We start from the raw sequence: 16,238 nt of genomic DNA, 5'->3' as shown, positions 1-16,238 counted from the left end.
CCTCCAAAGGCTGGGTGGGTGGCCGGGTCACCTGAGACTGGCGGCCAAACAAAATGGGTCGGCTGGTGACATCAACCACGGATGTTGTGGATGAAAGTGATTTTGCGAATTAAGTTATTAGTGCCAAATTAACTAGAGGTTATATAGTATTGCTTGCTTTTCTCTTTTTGTCTATCAACCTCTCGGGGAATCAGGAGAGAGCTACCCTACCAGGAGGCCGGGTGACTCCTTCAGCCGAGAAATCCATCCTCCTACTTAAATACAATGGATTGTAGCAAATCCGAATAAACTATCTCGCCATTCCCGTTGGCATATTGACACTGTTGACACAGTTTTCATAATTTTTCATAATTTTTCATTTTATCTCTGCCTTCTGCCTCCTACCTCCCATATATGTACTCTGTATGCATCCTCTAGTTTGGTAATCCGTAAAATAATCACAATGGGTGGCAAATCGGTTCAACTGAGACAACAGAAAATGGGAGTCAATTCTCTAAAAATATGTATTATAGTAGTAACAAGATAGGAAAGTATACTGCATTGTTTTTATATCTATATGTACATGTACATGCGGTTGCACTTTAAGCCCTTCGGCTTCGATTCGATTCGACTAGGGGTTGGAATCAACGACTTAATGCGCATTGTTCTTGTGGTGGCCTTCATGAAGGAATTAGCCTATTAGAAGATGAAGTATCCGTAGCAACAAGGAACTCACGGAGATGGAAGTAGTAATCCATGCTGTAGCCCAAAAGCATCAGTCCCCCAATGGCATGGATAATTGCTGTGATTCATCTCGTCAGCAGGTGAGCCTCAAATTTGAAAACTATGATATATTTCCAAGGGAATAAATATGACATGTAATTTGTCTTGAGTTAAGGGTTCACTCACGCATTGCAGAGGGGTTCTTTCCGAAATATCGAGCTTGGTACCGTCCAAGGAGGCCGGTGGGCTTAATTTCAGGTGCTGCTCCGCGTGGCAGTTTCTCGTAGAAGCCCACTATGCGCTCCATACGGGCGGCATCTTGAGCAGCTCCAATTCCCTATCCCAGTATTAGCCAAGAAAGTTTGCGACAATGTGGGTTTGAGCCAATTGCAGGAATTGTGTGCCGGATAGGCTGGCAACGGAAGGATATGATATGTCCAAACAGCGGGTGGTTGGTAGCGGATAGTAGCTTACGGTAGGAGAAGCAACCTATTTAGAAGTTAGAGATCTAGCGGAAGGGATAATAATTGTAAAGAAGTCGTACCTTGGGGGGAATGAGGGTCGAAAGACCGCGGCGTGCGACGTAGCTCATGGCGAGTGACCTGTGGTATATCAGAATTGTAGAAAGCAGATGTAAGGCTATTGAGGACGGCGTACTTTGATTCGGATAGCAATTGAACCAAAATCGATCGTGGTCGTAGAGTGAGGGTTGAGTATTTTGATGATGAGCTTGCTTCGTCGGAAGAGGATCAGTGGTGAACCACTCCGCGCTAGCCTGATTGGGACACTCCTCACCCAAACCTAAGTCCTTTCCGCCTCCCCTACAACCAGCCATTCCTATCCTCGATATCTCGATTCCAACTCCACACCACAATGTCTCTATTACGGACTGGAAGGCCGTTTGGCCTAAACGCCGTCTCTTTCAGAGCTGGTCAATTGTCATCTCGGTCCAATGCTCGCTATATCAGTAAGACGCCCTCGCAAGAAGCTGAGGGCGCACCCAAAACAAGCCCAGCCGATGCACCCGGTGCCGTAGTGAGAGGCTCAATAACACGGAAAGAGACTCCTTCAGAGGCAATGGCACGCCATCAGCCAAACTACAATGCTACGGTTGACCACGGCACATCGTAAGGCGACCGCAATATGTCATGTGTGCCATTCCCGGTTGACTAACTGCGTATTTCAGATCATTCTCCCCTGTGCCCAAACGCGTTATGGACGGCAGCGAACCAAGCGGTGCCGTTGCTGCTGCTGTTCTGTCCGGAGCTCCCACCGATCTTCAAGCGCGAACCGTCAGGTATTAGATTTCTGCTAGCCCAATCTCGCTGATTTCCCACCCGCCTTACTAACAAATCGTTAGGATCTTTCAACCCTCGAAACCTGCGACACAATCTGGAACGTGGCATACCCAACACTGGCGAATGGATTGGGATGTTTTGGCGAAAGGCCATCGCTGGGAGAATCCGCTGATGGGATGGCAATCTTCCGCCGATGCCATGCAAGCGACCTTTATTGACTTCAAGTCGAAGGAAGATGCGATAGCTTTTGCCGAAAAGCAGGGATACGAATACTTTGTCCAGGAACCGAATCAACGAGTGTTCCGCCCCAAAGCTTATGCAAACAACTTTTTGCACGAGCCTAAGAAGCTCAAGCATATCAGAACCAAATAGAACAGAGAGTTCAGAAACCTCTTTCCCTTTTTTCCCGTGTATATAGTCTTGAGCCTACAAATATTTTCCATCAACCATGCGGTTTTCTAACCGAAAATGTTAATTCAACATCTATGTTAGTAGAGTATATCTGTGTCCTCGCTGTAAATGAAGACGCAAAGTTTCCAGTCTACGCTGTTTTTGCCGCACCAAAAGTGACGCGATACCTGCAAATCACTGCAATCAGCGGTAAAGCATCCTCCTCACACGTATTCAATCCCAAGCAGCCAATTTTATCTCCGATACAGGCTCGTGCTTCCCGTCGCAGAAGCCCCAGGCGATGGCGGAAGCTTATCTCATGGGGGGTGCTGCCACAGCAATCGCCTCTGCAAGTGATCCACACATGTAATATTAGCTTCTCCAAGAATAATGGAGAATCTGTAGAAGAATCAACATTATTATATTATAATCTATCTTTCATATACGCTGCATACACAGTAGAATGTGAGACAGAGTTAACTACGCTGCGTAACCTATAACTTAGTTAACTAACTTAACTAACTTAAGTGTAGGATAGTTGAAGTTCTATTGGCAGAGCTATCTACAAAGAATCTGTTGGGGGTCCCGGGTTGATCGGCCCTGCATGACCTATTTTTGAAATGATGATAGTTGCAGAGTACTTTATCTACGCAGTATATCAATATACATTGTTAGATTCTTCTACCAGCAGTGCGCTGGTGGTGACTGAGCTCTTTTGCCCCAGTAGCCTACAGAATCTACCTAATATAGTGGCGGCCACGTGATTATAGGGAGATCGCCACATAAGCGACCGCAGCAGCGGCGGGCGCCCAACACTAAGGGCCTGTTCGGTGCGTCCGTACTTTTTGAACGCAATAGTGGATCTCATTAAAAATAGTGTATTTATCAATTATTTAGTAGCAAGCCGGTGTTGTGTCATCACACTATTCTATAATTGAGATCACTTCATGCTGACTTTTTTTTTAATTTCACATTCATCAACATGTTCACATTGAAATCATATTCTCTCAAATCTATGATTGATTTGTCTATATTTAATCATCTTTATTAGCTAGAATTCATGAAAGCAGTGAACAAGAATGTCATAGTATGATATCTCAATATAATATCTGAATATGAAGAATAACAATACTCAAATCTCTACAATTTCAATCTCACTAAGTTAATAATCAGATTCTCAATTATTATTATTCTCTTAAATACTCTCTCAAACATACTCTGAAACACTCTCTTATCAAATATCTACTATCTCTTGAAAGTGAATACTTGCTTCTCAAATCAGATGTCTCAGAATATCATGAAGTCTTATGATGAAAAAGGCCCTGCTTACTGAACTCTTGAAGATGAAAAAGAAAGAATTAAATACTGATAATGATAACTTCAAACCTGTGAGTTGAAATCTTGTTATACAGGCTGTCAAGCAGTTAACAGATCAGATAATAATCAAAGAAGTATATAATAATTAGTGAAGAAAGATTAAACAAATTTAAATACTTTGAATAAAATATAAAAATCAGATATTCAGCTGAATGTATAATCATAGATATGAAATCTATATTAATAATAAAGAGATTATAAATAAGTATTTCTTTAAATATTCTAATCTTGAAATCTTTTGAGAATGTGATTCTGAATTTCAAGAACTTACTGAAGAATTACTTAATAACAGACTTATCACTAACTAATTTATAATTAAATATTATATAATAATATCTGAAATGAGAAAATCTTCTGTGATGAATTCAGAAACTGAAGAAAGTTCATCATCTTCTGTAATAAATCTATCAGTCTTCAGAAGTATCAATTATATAAAAAAATACTTAAAATCAGAGAATATTAATAAGAATATTTAAAATCTGACTGTAGCTGTAAACAGTCTCAGTCAGATTAATATACAGATTAAAGTTAAAAGAGAAACTGAGTAAGTTATCAAGCTATTTATAAGTGAGATGCAGAATCTACTATCAGAAGATTAAAAGATTAATAGTGAGATTTCTTATTAATAATATACTATAATTTTATACTGTTTTCTCAATATTTAAGAAGCTCAGCTGTATCTAGGTTTGAAATATAGCTCAATCAGTGTTCAGTAAGATTATATTATATAGATATTGAATAAGATATCACAGCTGTAGTGAGAGTAGTAGAAGAAATAATAAGAAAAGTAGTAATAAGAGTAGTAATAAAAGTAGTGATAAAAGCAGTAGTAATAATACTTTTAAATCATTCTTTTTATATCTTATTTCTTTTAAAATAATTAAGAATATGACTGAATTTTGCTTAATATTATAATAATAATGAATTATACTTATAAATATATATTTTAAAATATCACAACTTTTTATGTGAGATGATTAGATAATTTAAAGTATTTTATTAACTTATAAATTATAATATGATATTATATACAATGAATACATCAATATATTATCATTTTGTATTTTTAAAAGTGAAATTATGTGTAGAATTCAACTATTTTTATTAAGATATATGTAAGTAATTTTAATTTATATGTTAACTATATGTGACTTACTGATTAATCTTTCATATTTTTAATATATCTCTTATAGAACTCTTACATTTTCTCTGTAATCTGATCTCTTCTTTTAATTATCTTATTACTATTCTCTCTTTCATTTATTATATTTGACTGTTCTGACTTCATTTCATTATTCAAATTCTCTGAATTAATATCATTTAGGTCTTCATACTTATTTATGAAGTTATAAAGTACTGTTAATATAAAAACAAGATTGATTTAAGTAATAATGAAGAATTTATCTCTTTCTCAATTATATATTTAAAATCACTGTTTAAATACTCTGAAAACTCACTTAATTACACTCTGTAAACTGATATACTGAAGATTAAATAATTTCTTCTTATTAATAGATTGTTTATCTATCTTTTCAAACTTCTTAAGATGATATCATATATCAGAATAAGAAATTAATATTATAAAGACTCTTTTTAAATAATCAGTATTTGTAAGAAAATAGCAGAGCTTCTTCACTGAAAAGTTATCATACTCTTGAGCCAGATTAAAAATATGTATATTATAAGCAGAATCTTTCATTTCTGAATATATATATACAAAGTTTATCTTAAAATTATATACTGTCAGAATATTCTGTGAGATTCATTCTTTTTAATTTCATTAGTCAGATTGCTGATTAGAAGAAATGAATATTAAAAGATAAGTATCATCTAATACTTTAATACAATCTCTAAAAAATAATCACTACTTAGAATTACTACTGAGTAAGTCTTTACTATATTTTATAGAAGATTTTAATAATTGTATAAGCTGACTATAAAGTATACAGAGTGCTTTTAACATCTCATGAAATACTCTATATAAAATAAGTGAGTATTTTTAAAACAATAAAAGTCATATTATAATTATATAAGAAGCTAATTCTTACTTTAAAACTATATCAAGTGAATGCTCAAATCTTTTCACAGCATCTTAATATAAAGATTCTTATATAATAATATAGAGAAATATCATTGTTTTCTCTTTTATCTTTATTATATCTATAATATCAGATTCAGAGATAGTTATATACTTTTTAAAAAAAATAATAAATTAAATGAATATTTCTTAATAAAGATGTGTGACATTTTTAATATAATTAAAATGAGTATTTAAATTCAGCAGCTGAGTAGTATACAGAGCACTGTTGAAAAATCTTTTATATAATATTCTTTTCTATAACATCAAAGAGGTTCTTATTATCAGATTTATTATAACTATTTTAGTGAGTAGTTATTAACAAGAACTGATATACTGTTGAATTATAGTTTGTAAAATCTGCTCATTCATCTTATTATTATTCTATTATTGACTATTTTTCATACTAATAATCTTTGCTGATAATATTCTTCTATAGAATGAAGAAAGAAGAAGCTTATAAAATGTATTCTTTTTAAACAGAGTTCAGAGTTCATTTAAAAAGAACATGTTTTTATAAGCTTCTTTCTAATCAATATTAGTTAACTATCTTCACTATGAATGCTATTCTATACTATATTATCTCTAAAAGTGCTATTCTACATTATCACACACTGTTGAAGTTAAATATGACTTATTCATAAAATCTTGACAAAAGATACAAGTACAGTCACTCAATTCACTGAACATGTGGTCTTTTTCATTCATACTTTGTAAAAAGCAGCTGTACTATTAGTCCAGATGCTCTGTTCACTGAACAGTCATGATATTGGGGCTGTACTTTTTAAAAAAAGTGGAGATCCGTACAAAAAGAACGAGTACACACAGACGCACTGAACAGGCCCTAAAGTTAATTAACTTAGTTAGAAAGTATTGCTTATGTAATATGTCGGCCCCTCATCCTCCAAAAGAAAAAACCTTATCGGAGTTTCATGCTTCATTTCTCAGCAAGTGGTGTTCAATATGTATTTTTGAAATTTCTCCAACGGTAGAATACCCCACTCTATAGGATGCCATCAACTGCAATCGACACACCTAAACCTTCAAGCATGGGTGCGAGCAGCAGTCCCATCCCACCTTTGAGGAAGACGCTCACCTCCGAAAATGAACCTTTGGCAAGACGATTCCGCGCTTTATTCTCCCTAAAGCATGTCGCTTGTCTCCAGCCTCCTACAGAACAGAGCCTACATGCGATCCAAGCGATCGCCGCAGCATTCTCATCACCATCAGCCCTTTTAAAGCATGAGCTTGCTTACTGTCTGGGACAAACTAAAAACTTAGCTGCAGTTCCGTATCTCCGGGAGGTGTTGGAGAATCGAGCAGAGGATCCCATGTGTCGGCATGAAGCAGCGGAAGCCCTGGCAGCGCTGTGCGATTCAGACAGTCTGGATATCCTACGGAGTTTCAGAGATGATGAAAACGAGCCTGATGTCGTAAGGGAAACCTGTGACATTGCCGTGGAGAGGATTGAATGGGAAACGTCTGATCGACGCAAGACTGAGAATCTAAAACAAAGGTAACAGTATATTCAAAGTCGCATTTTTTGGCTAATAATATATTCCTTCGGCTAACGTATTTTGTGCTGTCAAATAAAGTGATTTCGCCTCAATTGACCCTGCCCCTCCACTACCAATGCCCGCCGATGAACCTTCCATTCCCGATTTAGAAAAAACCCTTCTCGATCCAAAACTCCCTCTCTTCCAAAGATACCGAGCAATGTTCGCCCTTCGAGATCTGGCCTCACCGCCTGACCTTCCGACCGCTGTCCCCGCTGTACATGCTCTAGCAGAAGGTTTTAAAGACTCTTCGGCACTATTCCGGCATGAGATAGCATTCGTCTTTGGCCAATTGGCTCATCCTGCTAGCATCCCTAGTCTCACCGCCACGCTCCACGACATGAAGGAAGCTAGTATGGTGCGTCATGAGGCTGCCGAGGCACTGGGAAGTCTTGGAGATGAGGAAGGAGTGGAGGAGACCCTAAAGAAGTTCTTGGATGACCCTGAACAAGTGGTGAGAGATAGTGTTATCGTTGCACTTGATATGGCAGAATTCGAGAAGAACGGAGAAAAGGAATATGCGCTAATTCCTGAAGCTGTCGCTACGGCGTAACACTCGATTGGGTTCTCGGGTTGTGGAGGAGATCGAGTAGACAAGGTTTATGTGGCCAACCCTGAAATTATTTTGCTTGTTATATTGTTTTTGGGTTTGTTCATGAATGAACTACTGGCGTCCGTGGTTCAGTTGTTTGTGTGGAATCTGCAAAAAATAGATCAGAGAGTCATTATGTGTCCAGTGTATGATTTTAGACAATTTGGGTAACACGTACTTGTGTCCACATCCTTCACAGGAGTAGAAAACGGTGCTTCCTTCGTCTGCACTACGTAATTGCAATGTATGGTATCTCATCTCGGGTCTATCACATTCCGGGCAGCTCTCCTGGGCAATCGCATCTCCCCGTTTGTCCGCGGCCGTCAGAGTTTGCACTGCGGACCTTTTCGTTCGGAGTGCGGAAGGGAAAGCATCGGGTTTCGATTCCGACGTGATGGTTTTGGATGCAGTGTCTGAAAGGGGGTTAATTAAGAGAATATTTAGTGAAAGGGTAATCGACAAGCTCGCTCATAATGCAAGTTGTTTGTTACCTCTGTTTTTGGTTCCACAAAGCTCACAGATCAGAATTGCATTCTTATCGCCCGTGGACTCGCGCAGCAGATTCCCACAGTCTGTGCAGAAGATTAGGGACCCTATCGAGGCCATTGTGTGTGGATGTATCAGGATTACTGTATTGGAGTTAATATTATTGTTGACGATTTATGGTCCACCACTTCAATAAGATAGGGAAATGCTAAATATTTTTTATTCATAGCCAAGCCAGAAACTTTCGAATATTTCACTCAATATTTTTGGGATCATGTGATAATTTATTACATAATCGTTTCTGTCCAATCAGATCAAACAAATCACTGAAGGCCCAACTTCCCTCCCAACGCCACCTTATCGCACCCTTGGTGCTAGGCATCATCTAGCTAGCCCCTTCTCCTTATTTCCATTTCACAACGTCATTTTTAAGGAATATTTAGATCCATACCCGCATTTCATAGTTTTGAAACTGGCACCCGGTGTTATATGAAATTGAATGAAATGATCCAAAGAGTTCATAGAACAGAATAACCCCAGCTTCTTTTTACAGGTTCTCAGTTGGTATGATAACCTTGCTTACAACACACTGGCAGAGAATCCATGATATGGATTCAGAAACAGATTCAACTCTCTTAAATAAAACACATTCAGTACAACTCAGATCTTGCAAGGAGTGATTGATAATTAGACCATCACTAAAATTGATGAATAGTGCATACAGGGTATTTATCTCACTCTAATAATTTGTTTCCATCTGCCTGAAGGCCTTCATTATATGGTCATACCTGGTACTAAAGCCCTCTGTGTTATGGGATGATGTTTGAGAGCAATTACAAGGGCGTGAAGACCTCTGTGACTTAGGCTGTGTCAAGCCTCAGAGACCTTGTAGTGTGGTAGGCATCTGAGAAGTCATTTGGAGATTTTTGAATTAGAAATTGAAATTGTGATGGGTGGTATCAATCTAGAGCTAATTTATACTAAATATTCTAATGTACTGTAAGTCAGTGAAGTGTATGTACATGTACATGTACAGTACATATTCAGTCAAGAAAGATCTAATCACAAGCCAGATCTACCTTTAGAGAGAGAATGAAGATATTATCACTACTAAGATTCTTGTATAGTACATCAAGTTTTTCATATAGCATGCTTAATCTATTCTAGCAGTCATATAAGCAGTGTCATTGTCACACTCACCTGTACACTCCTTGAAATATCTGTCCTAATTTTCTTGTCAAATTGGTTCTTTCTTCACCTGATCAAGATATATATGTATATATTCACTCCTTCTGTGGCATCATCGCATGCCTGTCCAATTGATAAGTTATCTGTTGGCGTGGCCGCGTGAGTGGGAAATCAAACACAAAATGACAAGGCTGGTGACATAAGTAATAACAAAGCCTATCTACTGTATATTTCCATCATATCCTTTTGAACAGCTGGAATATTCTCAAATGAGAGTGAGGGTAGTGTAAGCAAGCCCGCTAAATTGAAGTGAGGTTAAGCGCTAACCGAAGTGGAGCCGAGCGCGGCAAAATTGCGGTTTAAGTTAAGCGGCGGGTGCCTTGCATGGTATGGGTGGAATGACCCTGAACACCACGAAGCCTGACTGGTCATGACTTCAACCCCTCCGCCCTGAGAATAATGTGCACAGGGGGATTGTGCAGATTAACTCTATAACGCGCGTCTACCAGGCGTACCTCTTGGTAGAAATTCCGCCATGCAACAAGCTCGTCACCCGGGAATCCAGGTGGTCATTTCCGACCATGGCGCCTCGAACTCCAACAGTACTGGCGAGCGGCTGGCCAAAGCATTGTCGGTTGATGAGGCACTGCAGTTCTCTCCTATGACAAGTGTTCCTGTTTTTGGCCTAGGTAAGCTCACATCGTCGTTTATTAAGTTTAACAGGACTCTTCCACTGACCATATTACTTTTATCAGACTCCATTCTCCGCCCTGACGTCGGCCAACCTTCCCTCTCAAATCTATCTAGCACCCATGACCGCAAAGCTGCTGGTGAAATTATTGACGACCTGGATGACGAGACCCAAGCAAGTGCTGGCGAATCCACTCGTCTCGAGACTACCCGCCAGTATTTGCAGGCGTTATTGAATGGACAATTGACAGAATAGTATGACAATAGTTCTCCCATCTTTACCTTATGCGCTCCATTAACACTAAATCCCAGTGAGTTCAAATTACCATCACGATCTCGAGTGACTCGCAACTCGGTAAATGCTCAGATTCTAGATACAGAATCTTTGAGTCGAGGCCATCTCGGGCCCTTCGCAAAGATGGTGTTAGATTGCACGGACGTTCCCTATCGGTGTATGATCATCCTGTTATTGATTTACAAGAGTTTGGTTATTAATAGAATATGAATAGACCCATCGCCTATTACGCCTAGCCCTAAAAAGAAATTGCAGGCACCAGAATCCCTACCGTCGCCTACGTTAAGTGAGAACATTTCTCCTCAAATTATCATGGAATCCAAACACCATAGCGACTCCAAAGCCTCTCTTGGGCGGGAGAAATCCATGCAGAAGCCCGTTGTCCTAGTACCCTCGCTACCTTTGTCATCACAGCCCGGCGAATATGTTCATATCGGCGACCAGTCACCTTCAAAAAGGAGGAAGCTAAACACCGAGGATGACGAGAAACTGGCTGCATTACGCCTAAAAGATCAAAAGGAGGAGGCAGATGCAGCATTGATTAAATTACAAGAGCTCTTTCAGGAGGTCTTTGAAGCAGAGGATCAACTTGAACCAGATACATCCTCAACCGAAGCTCAACCATCCAACAAGTTTTTCACACTCCCGAAAGCAACAGATGATCTTGGCCCTGTTTTATCTTCTGAGACACACTCCATCCTCCAAACAGCAATGCAAAAAGTTACAGGCTATGGACGACTCCGTGATATTCCAACAGAGTATTTGAACCGCGTCCAAAAGCTCTGTGAGCCTCCAGTGATATCTGCTCAGACTCCGGATCTAAAACTAGAACATGTTCCCTCGGATGAGGATACAGAAATCTGGCTTAGAAGGCTTGCTGACATGCGCAACGCATTGCTGGCAATTTGCACCCTGCTTCACACGATGTCAGGGGAGGTGACGACAAAAGATTTGTGCCCAGAAGATGTGATACAGGCTATCCCGGGCGTCCTCAACCATGTTTTCGATGATTGTCTCATCCCTGCTGTTGAATGCCGGCCGAATGGTAGAGATGCGGAACTGTTTACTTTCTTCTCCTCCCATAAAAATGTACTTGCGGGCTTGGTTCACCAAACGAAGAAAGTCCTCAATCTTTTAGCTCGTTTCCTTTCCAACGTCGATGTTGCTGAAGGGACTATCACCGCAACTGAATTCCTTGCCACCAAACTAATTTTTGTCGAAAATGCTCATAGTGACAGGGATTCAGCCTTGGGCTTCCAAAAGTTTGAGGCCGTTAGAAGGGGTTCTATGGATGTCCTAGCAAAAATATTCGCGAAATACCCGGAGCAGCGCTCCTTTATTCTTGATGAAATACTGGTATCATTGGAGAAGCTCCCATCTACAAGACAGAACGCTAGGCAATTCAAACTTATAGACGGGAAGCATATCCAACTACTTTCTGCCCTCGTAATGCAGCTCGTGCAGACAACTGCAATACAAAAATTATCGAAAGGTTCGAGAAAGCCAAAGCGCCGCTTACCTCTTCCGAAACTTGGGCAGGATGAATGCTCTGACAGTGAGGATACGTGCGATGAGTCTGACGATGAAAGACCCAGGAAGGGCACACCACTGGAATTACTTTCAAATAAAGTCGAACCACTCTTTGACAATGCCATTCGCAGTGCACAGTATATTACGAGATTCATCGTTCAGCGGGCCATGACCTCCACCAAAACTGGTGATCAGCCATACCGGAATCTTCTGGACCTTTTTACTGGAGACCTCATCAGCGTCCTTGGCTCGACCGATTGGCCCGCTGCAGAACTTTTGCTGAGAGTTCTTGCCTCGCAAATGATTGGGCTTGCAGACCATGACAAGACCCCTGCCAACGCAAAAAATATGTCACTCGAGCTCTTGGGGTGGATGGGGTGCGCAATTTCCGATCTTACTTCCTCTACACATCATTTAATTCCCAGTATGGATGAGGGTGATTCAAACCTATCCGACTACCTACGACAGCTATTTGATGAGCATCTAAATCGATCATTGCATACAGAAGATGTTGTGTCTGTCGATGGACCATACCGGATAGTTCTTGAGTACCTGGAGGAGAGGGATGTCGGAAACTGGCAGCTTTCTAGCGCTCGAGGTTACTTTCTGGCACACTGGGCAAAAAATGTGTGCAGTTTCTATTACGATCCAGAGAACAGGGGAAATGTATCCGAAGGCGAGTCGGCCGACGATCTGGCGAGGGCCCTACGTAACATGCTGTCTGATCCCAGATGGTTAGAATCTCACAAGTGAGTCTCCTTTAGGGTTAGGATGTATACGTAGGCTAATGTTTGAATATAGTGAATTCGATCGTATAGCTACGCATCATGCTCGCTTCGCCTATCTTTTGACTCTCCTCAATATGGGATTCTGCAAAGCGTTTGATAAAATTTTTAAGGTTCTTTTAAACTCCATTACTAGCGATCAAGCCAAAGTGCGAAGTCGAAGCTTGAAGAGCGTCATTCAAATGTTGGAAAAGGACCCGACCCTGCTAGACCGTGACGACACTGTGATGACGCTGATTTTCCAATGCGCTACTGATTCATCGCCCATGGTTCGAGACTCGGCGCTCTCGCTCATCGCGAAGTGTATAACTCTTAGGCCGGTGCTTGAAGAGGACGGTTGCCGCACCATTTTATCCTGTTCTGCAGACCCCACTGTCGGTGTTCGAAAACGTTGCATTGGCTCCTTGAAGGATATTTATCTCCAAACATCCCGTAAAGACCTGAAAATCGCCATTGCTGACAACCTGCTTCAACGAATTACGGACGTTGAAAGTAGTGTTGTTGCACAGGCTCGTCAAATCTTGGAAGAAATATGGCTTGGTCCATTTCACCACCCGATTAACGTGATCCAGGATTCACCACAAACCAAAGTCTCCTTGGGAGAATTGGTTGATCTTATTGTTGGGTCCGTCGAAAAAAGTGATGCAGTTGTTATCACGCTTGAAAAATTTGTCAAATCCGTACTCTCCGACGACACAAGGTCGGCATCCGCAAATTTCAAAGTCTGCAAAGCGATTGTGGCCACAATGTTTGAGCGAATCATAGACCATGCAGATTCACCAAACAAACCGAGCATCCAAGCGCTTCTCCAGTCTATCACGGTGTTTGCCAAAGCGAATGCGAAGCTCTTTACTCCTGACCAATTGGAAACACTGCATCCCTATATTGGCCACCTCTCTACTGCGGATGATCTCCTCCTTTTTCGATCTGTGGTTGTCATATATCGATGTGTTCTACCTTACCTTTCTAACGCCCATAACACCCTCCTCAAGGAAGTGCAAAATGACCTTTTCAAGAGTGTTTCAAAACTAGCGAGGACTGAGCTCAATGAGGTCATGGCATGCCTTTGGACGGTTGACAGAGTTCTACAAAATACAGAACGGCTTGTGAAGCTTACCATATCTGTTCTCAAAGGTATTGCTCAGGTGAAAACTCTAAAATTTGACAACTCGTCCAAAGCAGATGCTCTAGGGAGGGTGAGAAGCTACATTCGAATCGCTGGTTGTGTTGGAAAACATTGTGATCTGGAAAAATATTTAAATTTTTTCAAGCAGTCGTTTCCAACGACCAAGGCCACGTCTGTTGCTGGCTTAATGGTCGACTTCATAGCCCCGTTTGCTCTTCCTCAGTATCCGCTTGAACTACGAATAATGGCATTGGAGAGCTTAGGCTCGGTATGTCAAACTTGGCCTGCTCAGTACAGTCAGGAACATGCAAGATTCGCTTTATCTTCGGTGTTCGAAGAAGACAACCCGGATTTGCAAAACATAGTGTTGAAATCATTCTTGGAGTTCTTTTCCGTCCATGAAGGGAAGGCCGAAAAGCTGATACAAACCAGTGACTTAGCAGCTGATGCCGAGAGCTCCACGAGATTAGCCGCCTCCTTGAAAGCTAGCGAGAATGATGGAGCAGCGGCCTTGATTGCCCAGCACTTTCTCCAAAATATGCTCCACGCAGCTCTTTCAAAGCAAGACACCTATGCATTGACGGCGATTGAGTTGATCGCAAGTATTAATCGCCAGGGCCTTATCCACCCAAAGGAATGTGCTGGTGTATTGGTCGCACTGGAAACGTCGCCACATCCAACAGTCAGCAAAATAGCTTTTGAAACCCATAAAATGCTGCACGAACAACATGAATCTATGTTTGATCGAGAGTATATGAGGGCAGTTCAAGATGCATTTTATTACCAGCGGGATGTTGTTGGGGATCCGAGCGGAGCTTTCAGTCGTCCATATACTTCGAAACTCGCGCCCCTTTTCGATATTATCAAAGTTAGCAATAGCAAATACCAGAGGAAATTCCTAACCAATCTTTGCTCAAAAGTTGACTTTGAGTTTCGCAAACTGGACGTTTCGAAGGATCCACCGGAACACTTGCTCCTATCTAGATTCGTTTCTCAAAACATTGCCTTCTTTGAGTATGCGCAAATTGCGGAAATCCTCCCCACAATTGCTTGCATTGAGCGTATTGTGGCCGCAACAGGCACTATTGTAGCTCATGCAATCGAAACAGATTTGTTTCAAAACACCATGCAGCCAATCAATGGCAATTCAAACACAGCAGAAACACAGGCTACGGATGGGCTGACTATCTCCGGCGAGGCTCCTATCGTCCCTACTACCCCTCAAGATTTAGCCGTTCGCGGGTCAGTTGATGCTCAATTGTTGAGAAAGCTGGCTACTGCCTCTGGCTCGCTCTTGATGCTCTGGGAAGCTCGATCGCACCTCCGTCGCCTTTATGGCATTAATTTTCACGCACGACAAAAGGAAGGGAAGGGAAATGCCAAGGAACTTAATCGGGCACCGGCAAAAGTCCAGGGCGTCACTGGTGAGCGGTTTTGGGAGGCTGTGTCCAATCTCATGCACTGCCTTGACACCACGGAAGCAATGATGGACACATGTCGGGATTTTGCATTGTTGCTATCGATCGACGATGAACTTAAAATCGCTGGAGACGATGATCGGGACAGCCATGACACCACCGGAGACGTTGATGATATGAGCCTCCTCCTCGCAGCCGCAGGCAATTCAAAACCGGGCAAACGCAAGAGCTCTGTTCCCGCGGGTGGCACTCCCAAGAAGAAAGCAAGAGGCAGGCCTCCTGGCAAGAAGAGAACCAGCACAGACCTCGAAGATGAGCTGGCAAGCGACTGAAGAGCTCATTGTTTCGGTAGCTGGCGTTTTATTTTAGACGCTGTTGGGGCGTTGAAACGCGGGAACTCGATGACCTATGTTTACATTCATATATTATTAGTATTATTATTCAAAAGATATTTTCTCAAGGCTGGTGGGAAGGACGGCTCGATGCTTAATTGCTTCGTCTTATACGGCGTTTCGGCAATTTACAAGGGGCTTGTATTATTATTATTATTATTATTCTCTTTTTTAACACATTAGTTTTTAGCGACTGCGCTGGGGCTTCGCTTATTTTGTTATCATGCATGGACATATAGGTTAACATATCATAGATGAGATAATCAAAATATGAGAGATCTCTAAGTCATTAACTTGAATCTGTTTATGGGAATCGAGGCGCCATGGCTGGCGGTG

General features: G+C 41.1%; 5 protein-coding genes across 5 annotated transcripts; 3 read left to right on the top strand and 2 right to left on the bottom strand.

Moving 5' to 3' along the window:
• Nucleotides 1-10: 10 nt before the first annotated feature.
• On the bottom strand, nt 11-1,460 carry BDBG_08924 (F-type H+-transporting ATPase subunit F). Its single transcript, XM_031723787.1, has 6 exons — nt 1,360-1,460; nt 1,247-1,304; nt 1,177-1,191; nt 889-1,039; nt 716-781; nt 11-657 (listed from the first exon to the last, which is right to left on the bottom strand). The coding sequence occupies exons 2-6, from the start codon at nt 1,292-1,294 to the stop codon at nt 632-634; spliced, it is 306 nt and encodes a 101-aa protein (XP_031581109.1). The 5' UTR covers nt 1,295-1,304; nt 1,360-1,460; the 3' UTR covers nt 11-631.
• On the top strand, nt 1,456-2,803 carry BDBG_08923 (NADH dehydrogenase (ubiquinone) Fe-S protein 4). Its single transcript, XM_002620708.2, has 3 exons — nt 1,456-1,829; nt 1,889-1,999; nt 2,063-2,803. Exons 1-3 carry the CDS (start codon nt 1,576-1,578, stop codon nt 2,370-2,372), a joined length of 675 nt encoding a protein of 224 aa, XP_002620754.1. The 5' UTR covers nt 1,456-1,575; the 3' UTR covers nt 2,373-2,803.
• A 3,893-nt stretch (nt 2,804-6,696) lies between these two features.
• Nucleotides 6,697-8,697, top strand: BDBG_08922 (deoxyhypusine hydroxylase). The gene is made up of 2 exons (XM_002620707.2): nt 6,697-7,360; nt 7,440-8,697. Exons 1-2 carry the CDS (start codon nt 6,855-6,857, stop codon nt 7,951-7,953), a joined length of 1,020 nt encoding a protein of 339 aa, XP_002620753.1. The 5' UTR covers nt 6,697-6,854; the 3' UTR covers nt 7,954-8,697.
• Nucleotides 7,071-8,744, bottom strand: BDBG_08921 (DNA-directed RNA polymerase I subunit RPA12). The gene is made up of 3 exons (XM_002620706.2): nt 8,484-8,744; nt 8,171-8,405; nt 7,071-8,100 (listed from the first exon to the last, which is right to left on the bottom strand). Exons 1-3 carry the CDS (start codon nt 8,596-8,598, stop codon nt 8,082-8,084), a joined length of 369 nt encoding a protein of 122 aa, XP_002620752.1. The 5' UTR covers nt 8,599-8,744; the 3' UTR covers nt 7,071-8,081.
• A 1,301-nt stretch (nt 8,745-10,045) lies between these two features.
• Nucleotides 10,046-16,237, top strand: BDBG_08920 (cohesin loading factor subunit SCC2). Its single transcript, XM_002620705.2, has 5 exons — nt 10,046-10,355; nt 10,422-10,611; nt 10,669-10,808; nt 10,866-12,930; nt 12,983-16,237. Exons 1-5 carry the CDS (start codon nt 10,202-10,204, stop codon nt 15,840-15,842), a joined length of 5,409 nt encoding a protein of 1,802 aa, XP_002620751.1. The 5' UTR covers nt 10,046-10,201; the 3' UTR covers nt 15,843-16,237.
• The last annotated feature ends 1 nt before the right edge of the window (nt 16,238 follows it).

This window comes from Blastomyces gilchristii (genome assembly GCF_000003855.2).
Source record: "Blastomyces gilchristii SLH14081 genomic scaffold supercont1.31, whole genome shotgun sequence".
NCBI classification, from domain to species: Eukaryota; Fungi; Ascomycota; class Eurotiomycetes; order Onygenales; family Ajellomycetaceae; genus Blastomyces; species Blastomyces gilchristii.
Note: the sequence above shows the minus strand (reverse complement) of the source record. Positions and strands in the feature narration are given on the sequence as shown.